This window comes from Platalea leucorodia, assembly GCF_965183815.1.
Source record: "Platalea leucorodia genome assembly, chromosome: 7".
Classification (NCBI taxonomy): Eukaryota; Metazoa; Chordata; class Aves; order Pelecaniformes; family Threskiornithidae; genus Platalea; species Platalea leucorodia.
In genome coordinates this window covers 14840711-14858778 of record NC_138829.1, presented here as the reverse complement: position 1 = coordinate 14858778, position 18068 = coordinate 14840711, and the positions used below count along the sequence as shown (strand labels likewise).

Genomic DNA, 18068 nt, shown 5'->3' with positions numbered 1-18068 from the left:
AGCTATATTAAGCCACCTCCACATATTCCCATCTAAAAGTGGAGCAACGCCACTTGAGAATGCATACTGTAATTGTCATTAACAAGTACAATATTTAGATTTTAAAAAGGCTTTAAGAAGTGGTGATACCTGTTACTTTTCTGATCAATTAACTTATTAAAAGTTTCAAAAATACAGGTAGCTTTAAGCCCACACTCGCAGGCTTTCTTTAGAACTTCGTCCCAATTCACAAATGGAAAGCCATAATAGCATAAATTTTAATCTTCAGGTTCAATTAGGTCTCAGAGACAAATTGAAGTAAATGATCAAACGGTTATTTCAGAAGATACAAATGATTTTTTTGCATAGCTCTATCTTTGCCACACTCTTAATGCATGAAGCTCCATGTAGCATGCCGTTTTTTACTCTTGATGCATTAGCATCACAAGTGCATGGTAATTTATCATTTCTCACTGTAATGTACTTGCTGGCACTGTGTGCAGGACAGTAGGGGATGAGGTAAAAGTGGCTCAAACCGTAAATCAATTAGAAAACAAAAGCTTGTGCTCAGTGCGCAATTTTAGGCAAATTACATGTTACAAAAGACTGCCAATTGGGTGTTAGGTCCCAGGTGTCTGTTCTCCCTCAGCCCCTCCGGTTAACCCTTTGGATGGGCTTTCTCTGAAACATGACAGAAGTTAACAATTCCAGCGACTGCTGCCCCTGCCCTCATTTTTTTCTGTTTTTCGTTTTAAAGCACTCTACATTTCCATGTAATTTCCATTCACATCGACGATATGGTCATTGCAGAACAAATTCCCTCGAGTTTAACTATAGACACACATTTTAGATAGTTATTTCTTCTCACAAAAATAATCACTACAAAACCAGAACCGAAACCTAAACCAATAGATTTCAGGAGGTCTCTTTGCTGCACGCAGAACAGTTCAGATTCGATTGCAGAAACCAACGTAGAAACTTAGCTTTCACCTCGAAATAACAATTCTTAAAAACAAACACTGCCCTGCTGTTCTTGATGTTGTTCTTCAATTTAATTTCAACTTTTACCGCTAGTGTTATTCATCTGTTTTACAGTAGCTTGACATAACAAACTAAGCAGGGGAAGTCGACACCGGCAGCGGGACACACCCGCCCATCGGTTTCACTTTTCCAACACGACAGTATTTGTGTCTGTTTCAGTTCTGTCGGTTGTGAAAAGCCGGGATCCCGTGCTGCACCTGAAGTCTGTAAAGAAGACGACGTTTTACACGACCAGAGCAGCTGGGACCGGTTACGAACCCGCACCTTCGCCGCTCCGCCCCTCTGCGGACCGAGCGCTGCCCCGGCCCGGCCCCGCCGCTCGCCGCCCCGCCCGGAGGCCCCGCCCCCGCCGCCCCCCGCGCGGGCCAGCACTGCCCCCTGCCGGTGGCGCCGCGTCCCGCCCGCCGCCGCCCGGCCCCGGCCGCGGCCCCGGCGGGGCCCCCCCCGGCCGCCGGCGGGCCCCGGGGCGCGGCCGCCCGCCTCCGCGGCTCGGCAGGGCGAGAAACGCAACGCGGCAATGGAGCCGCTGGGCAGCGGCCCTTCGATGGGACCGCAGCGTTCGGAGAGCCCGGGTTTGGGTAGCGTCCCCGCAGGGGAGATGCCTGCTGCCCCGCTTCGGCTGAGGGGCTGCCAGGAGAGACCCCGGGTACGCAAACAGGGAACCCCGGTCTCTCCTCTCTGCCCTTTCCTGCTCTCCTCCCTCTTCCCGAACAAGAGCTTCCAACGGAGTAAATTATTTCGCAAACGGCAATAACTGCCCCGGTCACGACGCACGAGCAGCCAAGAGCCATTACAGAGGGCACCAGGGGCTCGGCGGGGCAGAAGCGGCGGCTGCAGACCGGGCGCAGCGCACGCGCGCCCTGCCCACCCCCGCTCGGTGCGGGCAGCGCCCGCCAACGGCCTCGACTTGGAGCGCGCGCCGGCAGGGAGCAGGGTCCGCACGTGCTGCCGCTGTCCTCGCCGTGAGAAAAATCTGGATTCAACAGCAGATTGCCGGGAGGTTAATTGTTAATTGTTAATTGACATGAGTAGCCCCTCTGCAACGGGTCAGCTTCAACACGCAACCCGTGGGCAAAGATTCTGGATGCCACCGAACGCTCTGTAACCCTCCCCAGGTGTAGATCTGGGAAACTTGGGGACTGCCCCGATATGGAGACCATCCAGACACAAATCACATAAAATCACTGATAAATTACAATAAAAGACAAAATATATGGTCTTAAAAGACACAAGGCAGAATAAAATCCCAGTGTACATAATTACCATATTTATAACATTCCGTGGTACAATATCCTAGTAGCTATTTTAAAGTTAAGATACGTCAGCATATTTGATCACGTTAGATTTCTGACTTGGACTATTTTACTACGTAACTTAAAAACCCTATAGATTACAAGAATCTGAAGACACACAGAAAAGAACAATATTCTGATTAAAAAATTGATTTAGTATGCAGCTTCTCTTTACGGTCCCTTGGTAAAAATGAAATCTCCCTAACAAACACTTAATAAAACCTGTCAATATATCTAGAAAGAAAAATGACACAAATGCATTAAGTATTAAACACCCTTGAAAAAAGTCACATATTCCATGAATTTTTGATGTACTATCTTGACATTAATGTAAAACCTTGATATTTATAATTGACAGATATTTAATAAAGTATAGAAGATGACTGCTGCATAGCATGCAAATTGCTCAGGCTGATCAAAAAAGATACAGACATATTTAAACTAAACAAACACTTAATACGTAAAAAAAAAATCAGACCTAGCTTTTATAGGTTCATGCAGCTAGGTCTCTACAGATTAGCTTTGAAATGTGACAATATCCACTACACGAACCCTAATTTTAAGTTACCAAGTCTGTATGAAGTAGTTTCAGAAAGTTGGGAGGGGAAGCTTTAAATAAAAAATGGGAACATGAAAATGTGAATATATTCATTTAGATGCAGGTCCTGACATTCTACTGAAAGAGTTATTATAAAGAACAAATACCATCTATTTAGTTACCCTTTCTGTGAAAATATTGTCAGAGCTGGCAATCAGGGTGATGACCACTGCAAAAACAAATAGTGGCACGCTGAATTTCATTTTCCTCCTGATGCTGCTATTCCTAAAAAAAAAAAAAAAAAAAAAAAAAAAAGCTTCTTCCCCTTCAGCGTTCCAAGCCTTCTTTGAGACATTTGGAGGATATCTCAAAATAACCAGAAATATTAAAAAGTAACAGTGACTGCTGCCAGATTGTCTGCAGCCACTGCGGAAAGAGACAGACTGTTATTCTAGTCACCTAAAACACTATCAGACTAGAAGCCAGTTACTCAGTATGGCAACCAGAGAAAAGAGGGGGGGAAGGAGGAAAAAAAAAAAAAAAAAAAAAGGAAAAGACACTTTCAGACATTTTTCTGTTTCTGGGAAGCAGTAATATCCAGTGGTTCATGTCTCACGTTTAATGTTTCACAAGAAAGCACAACTCCTGATGCCCGCACAGGGGTCTTTGCGCTAATAATTTTTCCATTACATTTTTGGATGGACATCACAAGATAATGATTCTCAAGTCTTATAAACTAGATGTTAGAGGAGGACTCCACTTTTGAGAAGGCTTGTTTTTATTTGGACAGCGTGAAGGCTTCAATGTAGAAAGGGTGGGTGCCTTTCCAGCTGAGAAGCCATCACAACCTTCACTTCTGCTATCCAGCCTACGAGGGCATTAACCTCCTGTAAAAGAGTGGCCAGACTGTGAGAGGCAATAACTCCTTACCCCATTCAATCACAAAATGCCAAAGCTCACTTATCAGAGCTCCTGATCTTGACAAGGAATTTCCATTAAAATTACCTTAATATTTTCTTTTTTACCAAGTGATGCAAACTACAAGTCCTATTACTGTAACATGAAATAAAATGTCTGAGTAAAAGTTAAAATTTGAGTACAAAAGTTTACACAGTGTTAAATTTGTGTTCATATCCATGCTACTAGATGTCTTGAAAAGAACTGATGCATTTTGGTGTGAAGTCATATTGGCCAGTATATTCCTTTGTACCATTAGCCCTTGTATACTCCAAGTAAGAAAAAATTAATTGAATCATTGGATGTGATCAACATTAGTGGTTTGGGGTTTTTTTGTTTGGTTGGTTTTTGTTTCTGTGGGTTTTTTTGGGGGGGGGGGGTTGTTTGTTTGTTTGTTTGTTTTTTAAAGACACCACCTCTCAGCTGAGATAAGCTGACCATCGGAATCATCTACTACTCCACTATAATACATAACTGAAAAAAAAAAAAAAAAAAAAGCCTTGTTTTTGTTGGTTTCTTGAGTTTGTAGACGCAGAGATGGTTGCATTTCTGTGGAGAATATTTCAAGTACACACAAGTCCAAGGCAAAGTTGTGGGCAATCACTGCATCAATATTACTAAATCAGATTTCAATATTCTCTAAAACCTCTTGTGTACCGTTGAAGTAGAGACAGCTCCATTTCCATCTCAGGAAACCATCTTACTAAGTGTTGAGATTATACTGAGGCCATCACTTCACTCCCCTCCCCCCCCCCCAAAACACTAAGGGTACTTGAAACAGTTAAAGCCAAAACCAGTTTAAGCTTCTACCTTGTTAACTTTCATTCCTTTGAACGTAAAGCCCAAGGGTTTGTTTTTTTTGACCAAATAATTTTTTCCCTCTCCTTTGCAGATTCTCCCCTCTTTCCAATGTACTCATTAACATGGGGAGATTTTGTTATGAGCCTTGTTGGATGCTACTTGATGGTTTCAGGCCAATGTGTAGGTGTACAAAAACACAAACACACACCACACACACACACAATTTCAGGGCCAGAAGCAGGAAGATCTGTCAGCATTTGCTGGTTACTGTCCCTTTCCCAGCTCTAGAAATCCTTTGAAGCAGCAGCCTTGAAGAGAAACTCCTCTCTGTGGAGCTGCTGAGGCTTCAACTGCCCTAAAGCTAAGTAAAATAAAGAATTCAGAATGGAGGATCCTAGCGATCTACAGGGAAACAAGAATTCGCTTTTTCCATTGGACATATGCTGCCTAAACTAACGAGGGAAAGCCAGTTCACTGTACAGGACAGGAGACAAAGCCAAAGATTATTTTACTTTGTAATAACAGTTTATAACTACAGAGGCATGCTCTCGAATTTTCAAACAGCCCAATTCATGAAGCACTAGGAATTATGTCCACAAACCGGTGCAGTTATATGACTTCTCTAATGGAAGGAAGATCATACAACTTTGCAAAACCTAACAGAACAAATCTTAAAATTAAAAAGGTACCACAGGATTGAAACTTATTAAATCTAAATAACATTCTTGCTTATTCTTTATGTCAGCAATTTTTATTTACTTTCACCAATATACACAAGAAAGCACTGTTCCAGACTATTAGGGGATTCATGCAGCGGAAGCAGAGTGGAATGACTCCTTCTGGTGCAATGCAATTTAACTGCACAGTCCCTTTTTCTGTACCTTCTACCTGCAAAAATTGTTCTTAGTTAATGAGACAGCAGTGGCATAACAGACAACTCAAACCATGACATCAACTACTAACTCAAGGTTCTGAAGGACTGACAACCCACTTCACATGCAAAGGGGACATTAGCATTTGGCTGATGGAGTACACAGAAATAATTTTGAACTGACTGCAAACGAGTACCCTGCCTACAGTCCTGTGGCATCTCTTTTATTAAATAGAGGCAAGACAGTGATGGACTTTTTAACATCCACTTCTTGATCACTCCATTTACAGAATACTTCTTAACATACAGAATTCTAAACCAGTAATCTTTCCCAGAAAAGAAGGCACTCAGATATGACATTTAAATTAGTGACCAAGTTTTCTATACCTTTTCCTGTCCTTTCACAAAATCACTTAGAGCTGAATGCAGCCCCACTAAGGGCTGAAGGGATGAAGTGGGAGAGCAAGCTGGGCTGAGACTGGACATGTTTTGCAACAAGACAGCCTCCCCAGTCCCTCCCATCCTTGTTCATGTAACAGAAAGACACACTAAGTCCATTATCTCCTGTGGTAAATCTCACAAAATGTGAGTTAAGTGTTCATGTTGAGCCTTAGATTGATAGGTTCAGTCTGTAGCACTTCATTCACACAGGTACAATAAGATAGCTACAGTAAAGAGTTTCCTTGCAAAGGTCTATGCCTGCATACTGGGACCTATCATTTACTCTTCAGGCTGCTCCTGAGGTACAAGGTTTACCTTGTTAATTTTGTTTAGTGCAACACGCATGCACTATGTTCATGCACAAATTAATCACCCAACTCTACTATTAATTCAGTGAATCACAAGCCACAAATAAAATGCTGTGATGGAAAGCCTGAAGCTTTAAAAGGACAGGGACAATATTTCCTATTCACAACCACTTCACATCCAAAGAGTTTCCTAACAAGCATTAATATTATGCAGTATAGCCAAAGTTTTGTTACCTGTGAATCGACTACTCAAGTTTACAGATAAATCATATCAGGAGCCACGTAGGTGGAAGCTTGGATCACGATCCTCTTATATCCGAGGTACGGCGCTGCACAAGTGGCACGGCACGCGGGGCATGGTAAGTCCCAGAACCAGATGTACTGGGACAACAGTGCGCACACATCCAAAACTAAAAACTTATCACTTCCTCTTCAACTCGCATTCAAACCATAGTACAAGAAAATAAACTTTGGTTTACTTAGCAACATATCAATCTCCTACTGTGCAGAGTATTAGCATTGGGTCTGACTGAAGAGGATAATCCACTTTGTAATTTAGTTAAATTACTAATTTTAACAACGATAAGTCCCCTGTATAATTTTGCAGTGCTTAAAGAATACATCCTTTGAGTATTCCATTCTAAGAAACATCAGCTTGTTATCATATTTTAAATTTATGGAACATTTGTAACTGCTGTTATATCAGGAAAAATATTAAATCTGCACAATAAGTATAAACTTTATATGAGAAAGTATACTTCTAAGTGTGTGATGATCTCCTGATGTCTGCTGAGGCACTCACTTCCACAAAAGACACAGACAAAATCTCTGGGGATAAACTCAACTGCCCCAGAAAGTGCAACTCAGTTAAAAAATAAAAATAAAAGCAACTAACAGAAAAGCAAACAAAAAACCCTCTCCACTCTATTGGCTGTAAAAACAGATGCTTATCTGCATTCTCAACTAGGAGAGTGGTTGAGAACCCTGTCTTCCAAAAAAATGCTTTAAAAGCCCATAATACTAACAAGAGAACATATTACTCCTCCCAAACGTGGTTTAAACTGTGCAGAAACAAATTTTGTTTAGCACTGGCACATACGCTTTGAAGTACATCTCTGTTTCTCTAGAGGAAAGAGGGCGTTTAGGCTAGTGTAACAGAATCCAAACCATTCAGAATATAAAACAAATTAAAACCTACTGATTAGGAGATCTTAACAATGAATGTCCAAAGAAAGATAACATCTACATCTAAAAAGAAAGATATGTTTTATCCTGTCTGTCCTCCTCCAACTTTAAAATATTCTGACTGTAAGAAATAGCAGACACCAAGTGGGACGTGCCTGTATTTCGATCTAGGCCAGCATGGTCCAACTGGCGCCCATCGGCTGAATCTGGACCACAGGATGCCTCCATATGGCCTGCCACCTTTTCCTTGGAGGAGATAGGGAACAGCTGTTTGAGGAGCAAACGCTGCCCGAACAGCCAAACACCTCCTCCTGTGTCCGGCTGGCTCAAAGCCCAGAGCTGTCGCTGTGTTCCTGTGGAAGGCAAGGAAGGAACGGGGGAAGAAGGCAGCAGACCTCCTACCCACGCAAGGACTTGAGCTCTTCATTTGTCTGAGACGGACAGACGCAACCCAGCGAAGCCTGTAGCTGCTTCTGCTATGGAGAGAGGCAGCCACAGGAATGGCTCAACAAAGCCCCAGGATCTGCCGTTACCATCATCATAGCTGGGAGCGGGATATACCAGAAGTGACAGAAAAATCAGGAATTTGCCCCATGTTTGAAGTCTAACCCACCTTACAGCAGATACACTAAGTGGTACAGTACAAGCATACAGTCAATCCTCAGTTTGCTGCCAGCAAAACAGATTAATACAATATTTTGGCCCTCACAGAGAGGAAAAACACAGAAAGGTATAAATATATTCCATTATTAACTGCCTATTGATTTATTACTGATCAAGCAGAACAACTCAGGCGTTGAAATTCAGACAAAGCAAATTAAATAGCAACACTATTTTACCTTTGTAACTGCCCACTCATTGGAATTTTAAATCTCTCCTTAAGGTGACATGTATAGTAGACAAGTAAACAAAAGGGAAAGATTTTATAGGGCTTACAACTGTGCCATCTTTCTTCCACTCACTTTTTACAGTGTCACTGACATCACTTCTGAAAAAAGCTATTTGATTGGCATGCCAATATGTGTAAATCAAGTAGGGGGGAAAACTGAGAACCCTAAGGACCTACCTGGTACATGATCAAAACTGTATTCTGCTTCCAAATACATTTGCTTTTGACTGCATATTGGTTGAACTCTTTAGAAGCATTAAAATATCCTCTATTATATTAACTTAAAAATAATAAACAAATTCCAAATATTTGAATAGTATAGAGTATTTTAAAAGGCAGTATACTTGTCTGCATTCAACTCAAGCATTATTTAGCATATGAAAGTTAAATGGTGGTATCTTAAAGCCAAGTACAGAGAGACACCAGACGTTCTACTTCACGCTGACCTGGAAAATCATATGCTTATTGGAGTAGGATAGATTAGAAACAGTACAGAAAAATAACGTAAGAGCGGCATAAGTCATATTGAAAGTATCATCACAACTTCAAAAATCGGTGTCAAAATTAAGCTAGAGATGTGAAATCTCACCTAATACACCCAATATTGAAGAGTCAAATGTGATACCAGATTTTAAAGCTGCTGTAATATTATTTTGAGATCTAGAACTTAATGTGTTAAAACGTCCTAACTAAAATGATATTCCAGTGCCCAACAGCGAATAACTGGATTTTAGAATTTCATTCACGCTAAATCAATTAGTCAAATTTTTATGAATAATAAATCAAATTTAGTATCTGATCAAAAGGTATTACAGCCTCCAGGAAATTAAGTTCTCTGTCCAATAGCGCACACAAACAGATCAAAACAATTTTGGATAGATTACTGCAAGGATTGTATTCACAATGGGACTACAATAACACTTTCACAAGCACTGTCCAGGTATCAATACACACTAGTCAGAAAACTGGTATGAGAGTGTTTCTGTGGAACACTGGATACAAACCAGACTACAGATACTATCTAAAAGTATTAATGACTTCTACTAAATAGATTCTATTAAAAAAAAAAAAAAAGCGTGATTCATGGGGCAGCTTCTGCCTTCTTCAGTAACAGTAGCTTGACAGAAGGCGAAGAAAGCATTTGCAAGTATTTGCTCATTAACTTGGCAAAGAAACATAAAACTGAGTCAAAGAAAATTAAATTTACTTGCTAAAAATGTTACTTAAACAGGTGACTTTGCTTTCTCCGTTTGGTTTAATTCTAAAATTCTTACTTACCAATCTCTCTTGTACTGGGGAGCCCAACACCGGACACAGTACCCTGGGTGTGGCCTCACCAGTGCTGAGTAGGGGGGAAGGATCACCTCCTTCAACCTGCTGGCAACACTCCTAGTGCAGCCCAGGATGCCATTAGCCCTTTTTGCTGCAAGGGCACATTGCTGGCTCATGTTCAACTTGGCCCCCAACGTATTCATGGGATTATTCCACCTCAAGTGCAGGACTTTGTATTTCTTGTTGAACTTCATCAACTGTCAGCCCATTTCTCCAGCCTGCCAAGGTCCCACTGGATGGCATCTTCCCAGGGATCAAAGTGAAGCTGACAGGCTTGTAGTTCCCTGGGTCCTCCTTCCTGTCCTTGAGGACAGGAGTGGCATTTACTTTCCTGCAGTCCTCAGGCACCCTCCCAGTCATCATGATCGTTCAAAGATCATTGAGAATCACAGAATCATAGAATAGTTTGGGTTGGAAGGGACCTTTAAAGGTCATCTAGTCCAACCCCCCTGCAATGGGCAGGGACATCTTCAACTAGATCAGGTTGCTCAGAGCCCCATCCAGCCTGACCTTGAATGTTTCCAAGGATGCGGCATCTACCACCTCTCTGGGCAACCCCTTCCAGTGTTTTACCACCCTCATTGTAAAAAAATTTCTTCCTTATATCCAGTCTAAATCTACCCTCTTTTAGTTTAAAACCATTACCCCTTGTCCTATCGCTACAGGCCCTGCTGAAAAGTCTGTCCCCGTCTTTCTTATAGGCCCCCTTTAAGTACTGAAAGGCTGCAATAAGGTCTCCCTGGAGCATTCTCTTCTCCAGGCTAAACAACCCCAGCTCTCTCAGCCTTTCCTCATAGCAGAGGTGCTCCATCCCACTGATCATTTTTGTGTCCCTCCTCTGGACCTGCTCCAACAGGTCCATGTCCTTCCTGTGCTGAGGGCTCCAGAGCTGGACACAGTACTCCAGGTGGGGTCTCACCAGAGTGGAGTAGAGGGGCAGAATCACCTCCTTTGCCCTGCTGGCCACTCTGCATTTTTTGATGCAGCCCAGGATATGGTTGGCTTTCTGGGCTGCGAGTGCACATTGCCGGCTCATGTCCAGCTTTTCATCCCCCAGCACCCCCAAGTCCTTCTCCTCAGGGCTGCTCTCAATCCCTTCATCCCCCAGCCTGTACTGATACCGGGGGTTGCCCTGACCTAGGTGCAGGACCTCGTACTTGGCCTTGCTGAACCTCATGAGGTTCACATGGGCCCACTTCTCAAGCTTGTCCAGGTCCCTCTGGATGGCATCCTGTCCCTCAAGCGTGCGAGTCACCTCACAATAACATCAGCCAGCTCCCTCAGCACTTGTGTGTGCATCCCATCGGGGCCCACGGACTTGTGTATGTCCGGTTTGCTTAAGTATTCCCTGACTTGATCCTCTTCCACCAAGGGTACATCTTCCTTGCTTCAGCCTTTCTTCCTGGCATCTGGGACCTGGGATTCTTGAAGGCCGGTCTTGCTAGTAAAGACTGAGGCAAAGAAGGCATTTGGTACCTCAGCTTTTTCCATGTTCTGTGTCACCAGGTCCCCTGCCCCATTCAGCAGGGACTGATTGTCATCAATGCTCTCCACGAACCTCCTGGATTGCTTATACCTTGCTGTATTGTCCCTTTAACAGATATCGGGGTGGTTGAAGTCCCCAAGAGGACCAGGGCCTGCAAACACGAGGCTATTTCTAGCTGTCTGTAGAAGGCCTTATCCGCTCCCTCCTTCCCCCTGATCAGGCAGCCTATAGCAGATGCCCACTGTCAGGTTTTGGTTTTTTTTTTTCCCCCCCAGACAGCTAGCTTGCTGGTGCCCTTCAGGAAAATCTGCAGTCCCCAGCGGTCCAGAGACTACAGGCTGAAAACACTGTCTAAATCAATACCAAACTGCCACCCTGGACAGGCCTGCAAAACTTTTCCAGCGCGTGAGAGGCAGCTACATACAGATACTACTTACACATAGAGTGCCACTGAATGCATACAGCTGGCTACCATGGCAAAAGCTATGGCTAGCTGATGGGCTCTGCTGGTTTCAGACTCACCACTTCAAAGATGTTAAAAGTTAACTAAAATTATCATAAAATTGCCTGTTAGTAAAGCAGGTAATAACAGCCTTTACTACACCTGAGGAAAAGATACAATGCTGCTTCAGACTCGTAGTGTCCAAAATGTAAATAGAATTTGGGCACTTCCACCTTCTCTAAGGGCACTCCTTGTCTTGATGTCTTGTTTTGATTTACAAAAAATTCTCTGCAGTAGACTACAAGCAGGCACGCAGATGCAAGTGAAATTCAAACACGAAGACCACTGCATGTTCTTTTAAAAAAGGTTCAAACTTGGTTCTATTTTCTGTAGGAATTTTCTCACTGTGAATGTCTGTAAACTATATGGCTCCCTCTTGTGCCTATTATACCACATTTCAGTGTAGGAAAAAAAATTTAACATCAAGCCATAAATATTTGGGCTCTGTTCACCCTTCAGTAGGCATGCAATGCCCATAAATGTTAATGGAAGTCATACGCATACCTTCCAGGGGAAGAGAAAACCCTGCAGTTTACAAAATTTCTCTTTGGAACAAACTACAAAAACATCTTGCAAACTACGAGTCTGCTGCAATAAAAGTCCTCTTTTGACCATTCGCTGTATTTTGATAGCAATGCAGAGGCCAAATATGCCTTTAAAGTACATCTGTAAGAACTTTTAACTATTTTTTAGTTATCAAATTACATATGTTTAAAAAGGTGTCAGTGTGGTTTATAGAGCCTGGCTAACATGCTCAAAGGTTTATTTTTGTCTACTCAACATCCCACCTGTTTCTGCTTATCAAACCAGACTACAGCTTAGCTTGCAACAGCTGTGAAATTCATAAATCTGCCCATTCTTCATGTGTAGCCAGACTGAGCACTTGGAGAAAGAGTTAGGACTGCAGCCTTCTGAGAAAGCCACCCTTATGGAGAAGAGCTAGGGAAATAAAACAGACCAGCACTTGTCAAACAATGTTTAAACCCACACACCTATCAGAAAACAAATTATCTTAATAGCAGTCTAGCAATCCTATTTGGAAAGAAAATGAAGCATTTGAAGAAATTATTTGGTAACCCTTTTATTCCCCCAGACATTAGAAACATTTTGCAGACTAAAAACGCTGCAAAGGAATTCAAATATTTTGCCTGCAAAAATATTCCCTTTTTCAGTGCCTTCAAATACCAACAGAACGCCTTTTATTTCAAGATGCTACTAGTTTTACTTTCTGCAGTAGAATAGCTATCAAGAAAGTAAGTATAGTTATAAGATTTTTGTATTACAAAAAGTGTATTTGTGTATTTTAAAAAATATTAGTCTGCATACCTGAAGCAATATCAAAATTCCAGTCACACAGGACGGCTTTCATTAAAACGCTTATGCTAAAGCAGTAGTAGTACTGAATGAAATTACGGTATACAAAAATCTAACATTCACTTTCATAAAGTTTGCAGAGTACACTGCCTTTAATAGGAAAGTGGATTTGCTTTGCTTTTTTTCATTTATATGACAAATTTTTCTCTCCCCACCTCTTCTTCCCTTTTCCATATGCTCACGAATTACCCTTAGCACTAGTATTTTGTGGGTCAACTTTGTTCATAAAATGATATGAGTGCATGCAAGATGATATTAAAATTAATTTCAGCTTTTCTGAATAATGAAAAACGGTACTTTGTTTTAGGTAAGAAAGGTGCTTTTTTTTTTTCTATGAACTTTTTTTCTCCACGATTTCATAAATTACAAGCTCTTATTTTTGAGAGCAGAAACAGAAATCAAAAAGTTTTAAAACTTTTCAAAAGTTTTAAAAGTTTTCATCAAAAGCATTAATAAAAGGTACCCAGTACATTCACTTGGCACTCCTGGAGCCAGCTGAAATTATGTATCTTCCTAATGTGACATTTACTGAATACTGGTAAAGAAACATTCAGCTGAAATTTTGGTTATGTGGCAGCGCTGAAGCATGGCACCAAACCACCAGAACACACCTAAAATTTACCTAATATTTATTACCACTCATTCTCCAAAGAACAAGTAAATAAAGCAAATGATTCCTACCTGATCTACCTTCATGCCCACGTTCAACATGAAACAACAGCTATATTATACAAGAACATAATACAAGCAATAAAAGCATTTGTCAGGAGTATAAAAAAAAAATCTGGTCTAGATTTCTGACCACAACTGACCAGAACCTACATTTTAACAGTTCATACAAAAGCCAACAGTACAGTACTAAACACTTTTTCGGGTATACTAATATAAAGCTCAAAGAGAAGACAGCCATTTATTTAAACACTATTTCCACAAAAGTTTCCCATTGTTGCAGATCAAACCGAACAGAATCAATCTCAACAATATCAGACTGAGAAGTCTTCCTCCATGAGCTGCCATGTCAGCTTCCATAGAATTGCAAACGTAAAACAGAAAATAAAGCAGTGCAGGGTAGTAAAGGCTTGTTACCAGGTACAGCACATCACCATCACTGGGGTTCTAAAGACAGCCTGCCCCTTACGTCATCTCACATACATTATTTTCTTTGCTCAAACTGTAGCTTTTCTGATTTTTAATGGTCAACAGCATGGACTTTGATGTGGAACATAAATTATTTTTTAGTGAGACATTACTTTGCCCACATTAGCTTAAATGCTATACAAATGACTTTTGATTAGCTTTACGAGACAATAAGAGAAATAGCGTCTATTTGCCATCCTTAAGCAGATTATGTGCCACATGAAACTTTCATAAACAAAAAATGTTTTGTCAAACAGTTAAGCTGCTTTTCACATATTAGGTATGTCATGCTTCAACTGATGTTACAACACTGGATTTTATATACATTCTTCAGTTGTGCTTGCATCACTTTGATATCAGTCTACATGTATTCATCAATCACTGAGAAGCTGTTCTGAAATACTGGACACATGGCAGTCAAAATCCAGGGTTCCATTCCACATCTCATTTCTCTGTAAAACTGTATTTCAGTTTGGTTGTGACCACATAACCTCTCACATAATACTACTAGTGCAGGATTGGTCAATGAAAATAATGGAACTAGTCATAGTGAGAGTTAGCTATCTGATTAAGTACTGCAAGAGCATGAATAGCAGCTGGAAGAATTGGATAATGTTACACAATATTCTGCTAATAACTCTTTACAACTATTTAGGGGTAAAAAGATATTCTAAAGAAATAAAATTGAGGAATTCTGTTTGTTCAGGCAGCATACTTTGAGAAAAAAAGTGAAAAGCTGGAAGGTCAAGTGTGGACTGGCAGCCTACAATAGCACATGGCAAGAAAAGAGAGTTGGCTAAACTATCATTTCCTGAATTGTGACACCTGGAAGGAAGATTTTTATTCCTTCCTGATATTAAAGCCACTGTTCTTACTCTACTCCTTGCCTCAAAATGAAGTGCATCTTATTTGGTTTTCACCCACTATTTTCAATGACTTTAGTTTTCAAAATGTGTCCCTCTGCTCCTTATACTTGCTAAACTGACACTGTGTTTGAAACAAAGTTCTTCAAACACCAAACAGCTACGCAAAATAATTTAACTTTTGTTGACTTAAAACAGTTAATAGAAAAGCTTTGGAACTCTGACAACGTTAAAGGAAAACAGAATTGCTTTATGTCTTCTGGCCTCTCCTATGGCCAAAAAAAATGTCTCTAGATCACACAATTGTGGAAATCCAGTACATAGAGTCATATGCTTTTTTACACAGATTGTGCCACAAAAAGCTTTGGATGTTTGAACATTGAGCACTACCTTGACAACAACACATCACCATTCACTTACAACATCAATTAAGTCTAGACATCAGTCAGAGTAACAGTTCTATCTTAGAAACTCAATTTAAATCATTACTTCAGAACATGATGAAAAGTTCACCCATCTCAACCTTCCCCATACTCAAATTGTTACCAGATGGGTTTATCTTTATATTTGAAAGCAATCAAAATAATTACGTTAAATAGAATAGAAAACAACAGTTAATCCATGGTCATTGGAAATACAACATATGCAATGGTTTCATTCTATGTCAATTAACAATTATAGTTTTACTTTGCTTACTGCAAACTATACATTTTTCAGGGAGTCAGAGAGGCATAGGTTGTAGATCTCTGCAGGTCACCTAGTCCAACTTCCCACAGGTAAACTTCTGGAGTCTGGGTACCAGTAGCAAGTTGAAAGCAATAACTGGATCATCCCTTATCTCCTTTTCCCCAGAATAAACAAATCCAGGTCCCTCAATCTCTCCTTGTATGGATAAAGGGCTGAAGCAAATGACATCTTACTAGTCCTCCTCTGATCTCATTCCAGTTTGTCAATGTCTCTTGTACTGGTGGGCCCAAAACTGTATGGTATTCCAGATGAAGCCTCACCCAGTGCCAAACAAAAGGCAGTAATCACTCCTCTGAACCAACTAAATACATTCTTATATATTCATAAACCTACTGAACTGCGAAATTTTAACAGCAGTTCAAAAAACAGCAGGAAATTGCTTTAATGATTCAAACCTTTAAGAGCAATACCCTTGCTCTCTGATTTAGCATCACTGTTTTCACACCTTCCTCAATAATCATCATGAGAACAACATATACTACATTTAAGATGCTTACCTGAATAACTCTGTAGAAATAGGCATACTGTCGAGCTGTATTTTTATATTGGCTAAAAACATCATGTATGGCCTGAGTTGACTGAAGATACTGCACTTCATCTTCTTCAAAATAGAGAGGAGTGTCATATTCACTGGGGAGTGTCTGGATGTAGGGCAGCCAGAAAGAGTTGGGGTTGGCTCGCTCACAAAGAAGATGGAATGCCAATGTTATATTGCCCATGGCTTGAAGAATTCGATCTTGAGAATACAGGGATCCTGAATTAACCCAGAAAGGTGAGGCACTAAATCAATTGTCCATAGAAAATATCATCCTAGATTTACTTTAAATGAATATGATAACATGTAAGAATTTTCAACCAAAAAAAAAAAAAAAAAAAGCTTTTCAGGTTTCTAAAATACTTAGCTGCTCACATTGTATTATGCTGCAAATTATTTGACCCAGTAAATGCGTCATGTACAATTGCATGATGGAAGACATGAAGAAACTATAACAATACTCTCAGTACCTCAGAACATTTTTATCTCCAAGTGTTAAACAAGCTACATGATATGTGTTCAAAATAACACACACACTTCTGGAAGATATCTAGTGTGCTCAGCCAGAAACAAAGAGGAAAATTAAATTCTTGCCACTAACACTTCAGGCTTTTAGGTATTCCAAACCTGATGGTCAGCATGATAAGCAAGTCCTGTAATAAAGGAGATCAGCAAAAAAAAAAAAAAAAAAAAAAAAAAAAAAAAAGTCCCCTACTGAATGATCCCATACATTTCAACTTCTTGCTTAAGAACTTCCTTAAGCTCTTACCTAATACTGAATTTTTAGCTGACTCAACTGTCATCAACAATTTTCTAGGAACCCACAGAAACAACTCTTCAGCCTACAGAAAGGAAAAAATGCACAGAGGGTCAGTTAGCATTTATATGATATGCCAAGTGTCTCAAATATACATTGTCTTTAAATTACAGGTTGTTTTCATTTTTAAAAAAAAATCAAAATTATTCTGAAGCAAAATTCTTCCTTTTCTTCCACTGCAAATTAAACAAACATGCTATGTTTCATATTGTGGTAACCAAATGTTCCAATCTGCATTACACAAAGCTTAAAACAAAGACACTTAGTTTACAAAATAAAGTGCTTCAGTTTGGAACTGCTAACATGTAGATCGCCCACACCACCTCAAAGCTACCAGATACATTATATTGCTATTAATTACATGATCAAGTATTTTCTCCCAGCAGACGTCTTTTCACATTGCCCATTCTTATTTTAGAAGAACTGTCCAGGATTTTTATCAAGCAGTAGTGCTACCCTTATTAACTATGTGCTGCTAAACCCCTAAAATGAATAATATGCTCATTTTCTTATATTCTTTCTACGACAGCTGATTGTTCTTCAAAGCTGTTTCCCGTCTGTAAAATGGGAACAGACAGAGGCAATCTTAAATGCTTACCTTTTAACAGTTAGCTAACTGTGTGTGTCTATACTCCTTACCTGATGATCAAAAGATATTCTTTAAAATTATCAGGTAATTTTGGTTTTTTTTCATTTTCACTGGAAGTATTGCAAGTACCTCTTTCTGAGGCAAAAAAACCCAATGCTTTAAAAGAAGGGACATGAAAGAAGAGGAGAAGAGACGAAGTAGTTAGAAAACACAGAAGGGAGGGATGCATGAATGGGGTAGAGTACTCTGGTGATTAGGTAAAGAGTATAGGCAACAAAGAAGAAAAAAAAAAAAAAGACTGATAGTACTCACAGTACTATCCAACAGTCATCTAAAATAATACTCAATTTCATCAATAATTTTATTTCTCAAGTACTCTGAGTT

General features: G+C 40.2%; 1 protein-coding gene across 2 annotated transcripts in view; it reads right to left on the bottom strand.

The window, feature by feature from the left end:
• The window catches only part of SETD3 (SET domain containing 3, actin N3(tau)-histidine methyltransferase), a 64113-nt gene that overhangs the window by 15737 nt on the left and 30308 nt on the right, over nt 1–18068 (bottom strand). For both annotated transcript variants that reach the window (XM_082317532.1, XM_082317533.1), the window contains exons 5-6: nt 17048–17120; nt 16241–16497 (exon numbers count right to left, since the gene is read on the bottom strand). In XM_082317532.1, the coding sequence (XP_082173658.1) occupies nt 16241–16497; nt 17048–17120 (330 nt within the window). The remainder of the gene's footprint in view (nt 1–16240; nt 16498–17047; nt 17121–18068) is intronic.